Source organism: Trichomycterus rosablanca, chromosome 7 (assembly GCF_030014385.1).
Source record: "Trichomycterus rosablanca isolate fTriRos1 chromosome 7, fTriRos1.hap1, whole genome shotgun sequence".
Taxonomy (NCBI): Eukaryota; Metazoa; Chordata; class Actinopteri; order Siluriformes; family Trichomycteridae; genus Trichomycterus; species Trichomycterus rosablanca.
In genome coordinates this window covers 15,737,955-15,750,860 of record NC_085994.1, presented here as the reverse complement: position 1 = coordinate 15,750,860, position 12,906 = coordinate 15,737,955, and the positions used below count along the sequence as shown (strand labels likewise).

The window sequence follows — 12,906 nt, the reverse complement described above, 5'->3', positions numbered from 1 at the left end:
TATCATTAGCCTAATCTGGATTCAAGATAATTAGTCTGGCTGTTGCATACAAATTCAGCAGTGTTTAACAATAGGAAAAAATATAAGTGGCAGTCTAGTCTTTGTGTCTGCATTACAGTCACTTATAAAAATGTATTGTTTGTATTTATAGAAGGTATTGATCAATTCTTTTCCAGACTTTCTTGGTCACATGGTGCCTTTAGTTATGCCCTGTTTAGTCGGGTCATTGGCTGAGATTTATTTCAGCAGAAAAAGTGCATCTTTAAGACAAGAGTGGAAACATTATCCAACAATATTTCCATCGGTATATTGATCCAATAGGAGCAATGCATAAAAATGAGCTAATATAGGCCAGCTGTTTATCTTCTAATAAATCCCATTCATATTAAATGCAAATACATTTAAGCATTGGAGTGTTGATCCCAGAGGTCATATTTTTAGCACTTATTTAACAGTAGCTCAATGTTACATAGGGCGGCACAGTGGATCAGTGGGTAGCACTGTCGCCTCACAGCAAAAAAGGTCCTGGATTTGATCCCCAGTTGGGGCAGTCTGGGTCCTTTCTGTGTGGAGTTTGCATGTTCTCCCTGTGTCTGCATGGGTTTCCTCTGGGAGCTCCGGTTTCCTCCCACAGTCCAAAAACATGCAAGTGAGGTGAATTGGAGATGCTAAACTGTCCATGACTGTGTTTGACATTGAACTGAATTTTGTGTGACAAGTAACTACTGTTTCTGTCATGAATGTAACCAAAGTGTAAAATCATGTTAAAATACTAATAACTAATAAAATAATAATAACATTGTTACATACTTGATAAGTGCTTATTACAATGTTCTTTTGACTTAAATGTCTATTTACATGATCTATACAATCAGAATATGCAACAATAACGAATAAAAAGGAACTCTTTGTGTGTCAGTTTTGCTTATATTCAAGAAATACATAGAAAATCTCTTCCATCCTTTCCTGATTTCCTTTTTTATTCCTTACATTTAAGACCAACCCTAAAATGATCACTGTTGCCTCATGGGAACAGACACTTTTCATGGTACTCTTCAGCATAGGTTAATGTTTATAAATTGTTCAAACCATAAAGAACAGTCATGTCCCGTCGTGTAAAATTGAAGCAGAATAAAGATAAAACCAACTTAAATGAGCGTCAGATCTCTAGTAATTTTACCATGAACAACACTTAAAATCATAGCTTGTTTTTGACCCTGAAACTATGAGGGCTTGGTGGTTAAAAGCAATTGCATTATTAACTGAAATATTTAATTAAACCTTCTTGAACAATAGTGTTAGGCTTTTAAAAAACAATTTCAGATAAACATCCTCAACTATAAGTGCATGCTGTCTTTTCTCTGATATTACTGCTTATAAACTGCCTGCTAATCCTTTTATGAGCTGTAACATTAGTCATGTGGATACCCAGGAGGATTTCTTCTGTTAATGTCCAATCTGTCTGTGGGATTACTAAATCGTTTTTTTCTGCTTCCTTCTGTATACGTCTTCTGCTACACTTCACTGTATTAAAGTTTCTAGTAACATCTGTACCCCTTTCCTGCCATGATCTCTAGTTGACAGCAAACGTGGCATGTAATAAATCTGTAATAGTGCCAAGCTTATCATTTACTCGTATTATTATCTCGCCTGCACAGTTTCATAAAAGTCAGGAAACCTTCACCATACTTCCTTTGCAAGTGTCACTAAATTAAAAGCTATTTTTATTTCTTTGGCAGGTTGATCAGAAGCCCTCCCTGCCGGAAAATGGCGATGATCAAGAATACAAACCTCACGATCTGGTGCAGAGGCAGAACGTACAGGTGCAACCCAAGGATGCATGTGCGCCTGCCAGAAGAGCCAAGCGGATGAAGGCTGAGGTAATGTTATCGCACTTCCACACTTAGATGAACTTTAGGCTCTGTTAGCATGTTAATGCTCATGTAAAGGAGTAAATGGGGGATTAACAGCCATAAAAGAAATACTCAGGTGAGTCATTTGAAACATAAACACAGTCAACTGTTGCTATTGAATGTTACTAAATGCCAGTGATTGTAACAACGCTTGAGTGGCACAGTGGTCTAACATGCTAGTACACCACTGTTTGAATCTCAGCAGAGCCATTGACCTGCCTGGGCATCCATACAAACACAAAGGGGTATCTTCCCACTGCTGCTGCAAAATGTGATTGCCTGGATAGGCCACCTGATCTTGCTGCGTCCACCTGATCAACTTGTTTCAAATATGTTAAATTCAGTTAATAACCAATAAATGCGCACAAGATTGTTCCCTGTATTGGATTAACCCGAGGTGTGCAAACTTGATTTGATTGTACGTACAGTGGTACCTTGAAACTCGACGTCAGTTTGTTTTGGGAGTGGCGTATTTTTCCCATAGGGTGTATGGGAAACCTGTTAATGTGTTCCATGGTCCTGTGGAACTGCATAGGCTAATGTTAAATAATGGGGTTGTTTTTAAAACGAACACACTGTAAATAACACAAATATAGTATAAAAACAATGAAATACAATTGAAAAGCAATTAAAGTCAATAAAAAATACAATACCTACACTTTACCTTTACTTCTTTATTGTGGAGATGCTTGATCTTGGAATATCGTATTCTGTTCAGTAAAGGTGCGTTCACATGAGAAGTGACAAAACCGCTTTTTGCATTGCTGTGTCATTATTTCCTATGGAGTGTGGCAGCGTAACAACAAGCGAGGAATTTCATTAGTGGAGAGAACTTATGAGCAGTAATAATTAAGAGAAGTTTAGTGTTTCTATGTCGTTCTTTTAATACATTAAGTCACATTAACCTTTTATTTTTTTACAATAAGTGTTTGGAAAAGCTGATTCGCACAATTTCTCAGCACCCTGAGCTATAACACAAGTTTAAAAGTGAGACAGAAAGAAAATCCAGCTAAACACAGATACATGTGGATGCTTTCAGAATGAATTTAAGAGGTATTCCACACAAATGCAGATTCGTCTCATATTCGCACTTTGCTGCATTGTTCGGCGCTTGGTGGTGTGGTAAGACATCATCAGTCACACACGTCGAGTTTAAGGTGCAAATTTCTCAGTGAAGGTAGAGTTTCAAAGATTTCAAGTTTAGGGGATGTCGAGTTACATGGTGCCACTGTATAATCATTCCTCTGGTAGCTTGCAGTCTACCGGGGCAGTCATACATCCTGTCTAACTCAAAAGATACATGAAAGAAGCACCTGCTCCAAAATTGAAAGCCTAAGGCCTAGCCGAATGGAAAAAAACATAAGCAAGGGCTCCTTTCAAGCACAGCCTTTAAGCTCATGTTGATGCATAGCTTGGTTGAGTGTGGACAGTGTCTTCTGAGCTTCAATAGCTTCATAATTGATATAACATATCTTTATAAATGCAATACTCTTTTTTTTTTTTTTTTGTAGCCTGGTTGTGGAAAGTCAGAGGCTGGTACAGAAGGAGAGGGTGGTGAGAGCAGGCCCAATCTCAGGAGAAGGATGGGTTCTTTTGTAGTGAAGTCTGAACCAGGTAAGATGCAGTAAAGGTTTCTGTTCTTTGTTTTAATACTAATCAAGTAGACATTAGTCGCCAAACTATGTAACATTTGTGGTGCCAAAAGCATGTTTGTACCATGTGTTGTTTTTTATTTTATTGTGCCAGCCACCTATAAAGTTTCACATGTATTTTTCAAGACAATATATGGAGGCATAGTGTTGGGGACCAATAACTGGGTCATACACTGATCAGCCATAACATTATGACCACCTCCTTGTTTCTACACTTACTGTCCATTTTATCAGCTTTACTGACCATATAGAAGCACTTTGTAGTTCTACAATTACTGACTGTAGTCCATCTATTTCTCTACATACCTTTTTAGCCTGCTTTCACCCTGTTCTTCAATGGTCAGGACTACCACAGGGTAGGTATTATTTGAGTGTTGGATCATTCTCAGCCCTCCAGTGACCCTGACATGGTGGTGGTGTGTTAGTGTGTGTTGTGCTGGTATGAGTGGATCAGACACACAGCAGCGCTACTGGAGTTTTTAAACAGTGTCCACTCACTGTCCACTCTATTAGACACTCCTACCTAGTTGGTCCACTTTGTAGATGTAAAGTCAGAGACGATCGCTCATCTATGGCTGCTGTTTGAGTTGGTCTTCTAGACCTTCATCAGTGGTCACAGGATTCTGCCCACAGGGCACTGTTGGCTGGATATGTTTTTGGTTGGTGGACTATTCTCAGTCCAGCAGTGACAGTGAGATGTTTAAAAACTCCATCAGCGCTGCTGTGTCTTATCCACTCATACCAGCACGACACACACTAACACACCACCACCTTGTCAGTGTCACTGCAGTGCTGAGAATGACCCACCACCCAAATAATACCTACTCTGTGGTGGTCCTGGGAGAGTCCTGACCATTGAAGAACAGCATGAAAGGGGGCTAACAAAGCATGCAGAGCAACAGATGGACTACAGTCAGTAATTGTAGAACTACAAAGTGCTTCTATATGGTAAGTGGAGCTAATAATATGGACCGTGAGTGTAGAAACAAGGAGGTGGTTTTAATGTTATGGCTGATCGGTGTATATTGCACACAGTTTAGTGATTCTGTTGTGTAGGATGCACTAAGCTTAACATTTTCCTGGTATTTTTGTTGCATTAATATCCCAACTAGAATCCTAAGTTTGTTTGATTCCTGATTTGGCTTATACATGTTTTTAAATGGACACTGCTCCTGTCAATCTTTTATCACATTGTGTTTACAGTGAACGAAGTCCCTATTAAGATCAAGCAGGAGCCAGTGGAGAGTCCTCTACAAATCGAACCAGAGAAAACTAAATCACGCTATAAGAAGAGCACTTTACCACCACCTGATACCAAAGTAAGTCTCTCTCTTTGATTTGTCCATTTTTCTTTGAATCCAATATATAATTATTACCACATTAATACTCCACCTGTGTAACCACTGTCTGCTTCTTTTCCCCACCTCTCTCACTTACACCTCCCTCTTGGTCCAGGTGGATATGTACGTGTGTTTGGTATGTGGGAGCGGCAGCGATGAAGATAGGCTGTTGCTGTGTGACGGCTGTGATGACAGTTACCACACCTTCTGCTTGATTCCACCCCTTCATGATGTCCCTAAGGGTGACTGGAGGTGTCCCAAGTGTCTGACACAGGTGAGGGAACGAAGGACCTGTCTGCCACTCCCAAATGTTGCAGTTGCGTAAGCAGAAAAGTGTCTTTCAACAATTTATTATAGTCAGTTCCATTAGAAAATTGTTTTCTAATTAGGATGATGCTTAGTCAAAAATGGTTACTTACAGTATTACCTAATGACTATTAGGTACTACTAATAATTTCACTAGGAGGCACAGTTTCCGATAATAATACTTTACGGTTATTCAGTAAAGCCAACAGCTGCCACCTAAAAGTGCCTATAGGTGCAATTTTTCACACACAATGTGTGTGAAGTTAACCTCCACTTTACTAAGGCTGTAACTAATCACACAGGCCATGTCTGGCATTGCTTGCTAACTGCTTTCCGCATGATTTTTTTTTATTTATTCTGTTCAGCATGTTTTAGCATCTCCTAAAGACATGGCTTGACAAGTTTGGTTTGGTGGAACTCCAGTGGTATGTGAACAGCCCTGACCTGAACCACACTGAACACTTTTGGGAATAATTGCAAGGTTGATTGCAAACTAGGCAAAGCTGTTTGACCGAAGGGAACACGTTTGGAAATCTTGTGGAAAGCCTTTTTTAGAGGAATTGAGGCTGTTATAGCTTCAAACAAGGGCCTGTTGGAATTGGATGTCCAATAAGCTCATGGTCTGGTTTACACATACTTTTGGCCATATAGTCTATAAAATGTGTCCTTTATTATGCGCTTCTATATGTTAAGACTGTGTTACTTGAAATGATCCAGACACCAGACTTGTGCTTATTACTGTGATCAGGGTGAGCAAAAAGGTTAACAAATTATAGATGCTTGTTTTTAGTTGCATTTTACAAAATGTCCCAACTTTGTTCAAAAGTGTTTTTTGTAATGTAATTTCTTTGGGATAAACAGAAACTGTCTTGCACCTTATTTCGGGAGGTGGAAGACCAGTTTTTGCAGACTTTCCTCATTTGCATTTGGACAAGCAACCAAATAGATTTGCATGTTGCCAAGGATATGATGTGTATAATGCACCCCAAGGCTCGTGCGGCAGTTTCTATGTAATGATAAAAGTACATCCGTCCCAGTCTTGCGTATTGTTTTAAGCTTTTATAGCTAATTGGGTGAAAATACAAATCTGTATTATGCAAGAAACCTCCCAGAAACCTGTAAGGGGGAAAAAAAGAACACACTGTTTGTTTAAAACAAGTAAAGAAATATAAAATGTATATCGGCTGGCATGTAGTATAATGAAGATTTTGTTAGACTGTTCTCTTTTCCATTCATCCGCAAGAGCATTAGTGAGATTGCATATTGATGTTAGGTAATGAGTCCTGCTCCTGGTCAATGTTCCCTCTGGTTAATAATGCTAAAGATGTTGTATAGCGTTGAGTTCTGGGTCTGTTAAGGTCAATCAAGTGCTTTGACACCAAATGCAAATTTTCTAGTTGAGGAGTTGTCTACATACTTTTGACTATATTATACAAAATTACCTTTTTGTAATGCATGTTGTTGAACTGGTTTAATTACTAGCTTAGGCATAGTAACATTTTGACAGTCAATTGATTAATATGTTGTGCGTGTGTTTAATGTGATTGTTTTTGTAAATACAAAAAGTAGTGCATTGCAGTATTTAAATGTGATATCAGTACACAAGCAATTAATAATAATAATACATTTTATTTATATAGCGCTTTTCAAGATACTCAAAGACGCTTAAATTGCGTTTGTTCACCATGATGCCTCTGATTGCAAAGTCTCAGTAAACAGTAAAATAGTATTTATTAGTAATTTCATCTGCAAATCCATGGTCAGCACTGCCAGTTCTTGCAACAGAAAAACATTCTCACTTTATCACTGACCCACATCCATGCTTGACCATGGGAATACTGTTCCGCAATACTACAAAATACTATGTTATTCATTTTCTTTGTTCATTTGCTTGTTTAATACACTGATTAAAAAGCAAAATCTTGCTCTATAGTTTAGGGTTATAAAGTTTAGGGTTATAAATCCTTATTTTCTTTGATACAATAAAAAGGCTTTGTGATTTTTAATTAACTAATCACTGTCAAATGTCTTTATACAGGAATGCAGCAAACCACAGGAGGCATTCGGATTTGAGCAGGCACACAAAGAGTATTCCCTAAAATCATTCGGGGAAATGGCTGACGCATTTAAGTCAGACTACTTCAACATGCCAGTTCATGTAAGCTTATATAATATTTGATTTAATGGTGTTTTATTTATTTATTTATTTATTTGTTTTGTTGCAATATATGTGTATCATATATAAGTATTATTTTGTGTCTGTGTGTAGATGGTGCCGACTGAACTAGTAGAAAAAGAGTTCTGGCGGTTGGTGGGTACTATTGAGGAAGATGTGACGGTTGAGTATGGAGCCGATATTGCCTCCAAGGAGTTTGGCAGTGGCTTTCCCATCAAAGATGGCAAGTTCAAGGTTGCTGCCCAGGATGAGGTAAATACCCTAATCATGTGCATATGGGTATTTACTGTATTTTATTATACAATTAGAAAGCTGGTATTTAGGGCTGGTATTTGGGTGGCACAGCGGTAAAGCACATTAGCCCACCAGTGCTGAGATTTAGAGCTTTTGAGTTTAAATAGTATCTCTCCTACCCAGATGTGGTTGGCTGTGTCTGTGTGGGGGAGGGTTGAGGGGATTCCTCATTGCTGCTGCCATTGCAGCCTGTGCTGGCTGGTTGATGGCACCTGCACAAAGATGGGGAATAATGGAGATCAGTGTGTGACTCTGTACATGACACAGAAATTTGTGTGAACCAGCCTCGAGCAGGTGAAAAAAAGCGTATGGCAACCTCACATGCAGCTGGGTAATTGGATACGTCATTAAGACATTTCTTTCACACGATTTTTTGTTTTGTTGTTGTAGAAGTACTTGAGCTGCGGTTGGAACCTGAATAACATGGCTATGACGAATCTGTCCGTGTTGACCCATGTGCCTGCTGATATATGTGGCATGACTCTGCCCTGGCTTTATGTGGGCATGTGCTTCTCCTCTTTCTGCTGGCACATTGAGGACCACTGGAGCTACTCCATCAATTACCTGCACTGGTAAATGCTAAATATACTCTTTAGTTCCAGTAATATTAGACTAGTATATTAGGGGTACACAAGTTAATTCCTGTTGCACAAACATACATGGGTTTATCACACATTAACATCGGCTCTTCATTATCATTTGACTTGCTTACTCTGCACAAACCCATACTAGCACTAACACATACCCCTCCCCCCCAACACACTCTCAACAAAACAAGTGAGAACACACACATCAACCCTGATAAACTATCTAATGCACAGCTAATTACGGTTTTCACACTATCAGCATTTATGCCCACATCTGTATTCGCTTGACGTAAGGTAGCTAACAGTATGCAGACTTTGCTTAATTTACTGTGTGCTGCAGTATAAATGATAAAGAATGAACATTATTGGATCATTAATTAAGCCTTGTGGGTGTTAGGGTGTGCACTTGAGCATGTACACCACAATATCTAATATTAGAGCTTGATATTTTCTATTATTAAAGACATTCATCTAGTCCAGACCTGTACTAGAAACATGCCGCTTTTTATTAGCAAATGGTCAGTCTAAACAGAAAGTGATGCTAATGATCGCTATTAATTTGTCAACCTGCTTTACACATTATCATTCATTCAGTAAACCCTATTTAATCACTTTTTTTACGTTTTCACACTGTTTCAGCTCAACTATTGGCACCCCTGGTCAAGATGAGTAAAAAGGCTTATAGGAGATACATTTTAGTGATTTTGCCTATACTCACACTAAACAAAATGAATTAAATCCAACATTTAATTAAAGTACAACCCTCATTTAATACTTTGTACAGGCTCTTTTAGCCAACAGCACTTAGTCTTCTCCTGTAACATAAGGTTGGAGAATACAGAGCAGTGAACTAAAGACTATTCCTAGACAATCTCTCCACATAATTCAGGTATCTAGGTACTCCTTTATGCACTCTACTCTAGCTCACCCTGCAGGTTTTATGGTGTTTGGAGCAGGAGACTGCTATGGTAGAAGCTTGATTTTGAGTTCTCTTGAGTTATGTAATAATGACTCATTTTTAGTTAATAGGCAGTGGTAGATACATTTTGAGTTAAAATGTCCTGATGTTTAATGGAGCCCATGATGTGAACAAGGTTTCCAGGGTCTTTGAAGGAAAACCGCCCCACTAACCTAAAATAAAGCTATGTAAGATGTTTACCAGTGTTCATTTTGACAGTAAATTTTACTTGTCTATTTCAATAGCCTCTCTCTGATTAAATAAATTGTAAAAAAAAAAATGCTTACAATACATTTTGTGCATGTGTGTGCAGGGGAGAACCTAAGACATGGTATGGAGCTCCTGGATTTGCTGCTGAGCAGTTGGAAGCAGTGATGAAGAAGCTAGCACCTGAGCTATTTGACTCCCAGCCAGATCTGTTACACCAGCTCGTCACCATCATGAATCCAAACACCCTCATGGCTCATGGAGTACCAGTAAGTCACACAAACACATACATGGGTTGAACACATAATTATCGCGTTCCTATTATCAGCAATTATGCCTACACCAGCTATTCCTGCTGCAAAGTTGCCAGATTTTGGTCCTGGCGATCCTGGACGGAGAAGAGTTTTTTTTTTTTGTTGCTTTACTTCAATCACATCTACAACTCAGGAGTGGAGTGTAGTGGCGAGTGTAGTGGCCATGTATTTGGTGGCGCAGTGGTCTAACATGGTGTAATACCACTACATTTACATTTACATTTTCAGCATTTAGCAGACGCTTTTATCCAAAGCGACTTACACAATGAGCTGAACATGATGAGCAATTGAGGGTTAAGGGCCTTGCTCAGGGACCCAACAGTGGCAACTTGGTGGTGGCGGGGCTTGAACCGGCAACCTTCTGCTTACTAGTCCAGTACCTTAACCACTGAGCTATCACTGGCCACTACAGAGTGTTTGAACTTGGCATCAGGCGACATGTGGGGATCCAGTTCTCTATCAGATTGAGGTTGTGTGGATTGGTAGTGGATTCACAGTCGGGAACTGGAAATGAGTAGATTGTGTGGTAAAATGGGAAAAAATCTAGAAATAAAGAGTGGAGTGTCTAAACCAGAACATAATCTACAAAGATCTGGCAACCCTATCCCTCAGAATTATTTTGCAATTGGATGCTGGATACCTAATAACTGTACACTTTCTGTAAATCACCACTAGACCCTAATTAGACTGCAGTTGATAAATTGTTTTACACATTAATAGCGGTTACCTGGTAGAAAGATGCTGAGTTTTAAGTCGTAAGTGAAAGTTGGTGAACAGTAGAGGCTGCTGGGCACAACATCAGTTTGCAGGCTTTGCTTCTACCTGTGGTGTTTGTTGCCAAAAAGCTTCATTTTTGTTTCATCTGAACATAGAACATGGGTCTAGTCAAAGTCCCAGTAGTGTTTAGCAACCTTCAGACGCCTACATTTGGGGTTAGATGACAGGAAAAGGCTTTTTTTTCTGCCAAGCCTTTCAAATAATACATCAGTATCGATTCACTTTCATTTGGTTCCTAAGAATTTCCTAAGAATAACACTGACATGTGGTTTTATTTATTATTTTTGATAATGGGAATTTCTTCTAACCCTGCTTACTCATCTTTACCAACAATGACAATAATTGTGGAGGTGACAAAGTGTAAAAAAGTATTATTTATACATAGCATTTAGGTTTTTTATTCTGCACCATCAAGCACCCTCATTCAGGTTTTTAAATGCACATTTAAAACTTTTTTTTTAAAACCCCTATACCACATGCTCAGCTTTTATTGGTTGTTGGCACATTATTTCACTTCTTATTTGCATAAAATTTGACTTTGCTGGTCATTGTTGTCACTGATGCTGCCCACTTTGCATTGCCAATGGACACTCCACCACCGACTGTGATTAAAAACAAATGACTTCCAGAGGCTTTGTTGTGTCGCTGCTCTGTAATTGTAAAGGCAGAGGTTGGGCATGACTCAGACACAACAATGCGTCACAACGCACACGCACACACACACAAACACTCTCTCTCTCCACATGCACACTCAGAGCACACAGACTGAACAGATTGTTCCAGCCCTGTCTTTATTCTATTGTCATGCACAAACACACTCACTGAATTATTTAAAATGCTTCTTTGTTTTTAGATTTACAGGACCAATCAGTGTGCAGGGGAGTTTGTCATCACATTCCCAAGATCCTATCACAGTGGCTTTAACCAGGGCTTTAACTTTGCAGAGGCAGTGAACTTCTGTACTGTGGACTGGGTAAGAGAGAACCTTACCTATTTCACGCACTGACATCAGATCTGATGCAATTTTTAAATACACACTTGTGTTACTGAGTTATTTCTTGAAATGAAATATCTGCCAATCAGCCACTGTGCAGTCTGTTTTGTCTTGTAGTACTTTCATCTGGCAGTACTTGTTTGTAATAGCCACCCTCCCCCCACTGTATGTGAATACCACAACGTACTGTATATACATATTGTCACAAGTTTAAGTTTTATTAAATTCAATCTTTATAAAGATAGTTGGTTAGTTAATGCATATACTTTATTTTATATACCTATCAGAGTGGCAAAAACGTTACTCAAATAAAAGTGCTGTTATTGGTGATGTCTGAATTCAAGAGAATAAAAACATTAAATAAAATATTCAAAGAGCTTTGAGTAATAGTGGCAATGTTTAAAATAAAAAGACAACACAGGTATTTTTACTCCCTAACCCCAGGTTTAGATTTAGAAACAGAACAAGCATTGATATTAGTAATGTCACATGCCGCTGACTTGCAGATGGTCAAAACTTTTTGGCTCAAGGGCCACACTGGGTTTTAAAAATTGACAAACGGTCCGGGCCAGTAGCAGGGGGGGGGGGGGACTAATATAAATTACATGTGTAACTAATTAACTAACTATCTGTTTGTCTGGCCGTCCATCCATCCATTTATGTGTTTATCTATCCATCCATCTTTTCATTGATCCACCCATCTCTCTATTTGTCTGTCCGTCCATCCATCCATCCATCCATTCATCTGTTTATCCATCCACCTATCCATCCATCTGTCCGTCTGTTCATCCACCTGCCAAACCCTATGTCCGTCCGTTTGTTTGTTCAGAATTAAAATTAAGTATGGATATATCTGTTGATTTTTAGATATTTTTTTTGTTGACATTTTTCTGATTAGGATATTTAAGTACCAACTGTTTATCAAAACATAATTAAAACATGTCCACTTAAATAATGACTTAATAATCCTCCCCCTCTATTTGTGTAGATGCCGCTGGGCCGTCAGTGTGTGAATCACTACCGCTTGCTGAATCGTTACTGTGTGTTTTCACATGATGAGATGATCTGTAACATGGCTGGCAAAGCAACTAAACTAGATGTTGTCCTGGCCTCAGCCGTGCACAAAGACATTTTGCTGATGATCAACGAGGAGAGGGAGCTCAGAGAGAAGATCCGCAAACTGGTGAGGGCACCTGCTAGAAATACAAGAACAAATACAAGAACATTTCTTGGATTTAAGAGGGTGCTTGCATAGATGAAGGTGCGTCGGAGAGGAGGGGAATGAAAGGTAGCAGGAGTAAAGGTAGGGCGGTGGATAAGTGCAGTTACAAGGAGTTGAGTTATTTATACTTAATATACAGTACATATTGTTTGTTCATAGTTGTAAG

At 39.0% G+C, this 12,906-nt stretch overlaps 1 protein-coding gene across 1 annotated transcript in view; it reads left to right on the top strand.

Annotated features, from left to right (window-relative positions):
• kdm5bb (lysine demethylase 5Bb) overlaps positions 1-12,906 on the top strand; it is a 41,853-nt gene that overhangs the window by 12,082 nt on the left and 16,865 nt on the right. Inside the window, exons 6-15 of the mRNA XM_062999048.1 lie at positions 1,740-1,880; positions 3,425-3,527; positions 4,769-4,884; positions 5,021-5,179; positions 7,250-7,369; positions 7,481-7,639; positions 8,072-8,253; positions 9,540-9,702; positions 11,378-11,497; positions 12,507-12,701. Of these exons, the coding sequence (XP_062855118.1) occupies positions 1,740-1,880; positions 3,425-3,527; positions 4,769-4,884; positions 5,021-5,179; positions 7,250-7,369; positions 7,481-7,639; positions 8,072-8,253; positions 9,540-9,702; positions 11,378-11,497; positions 12,507-12,701 (1,458 nt within the window). The remainder of the gene's footprint in view (positions 1-1,739; positions 1,881-3,424; positions 3,528-4,768; positions 4,885-5,020; positions 5,180-7,249; positions 7,370-7,480; positions 7,640-8,071; positions 8,254-9,539; positions 9,703-11,377; positions 11,498-12,506; positions 12,702-12,906) is intronic.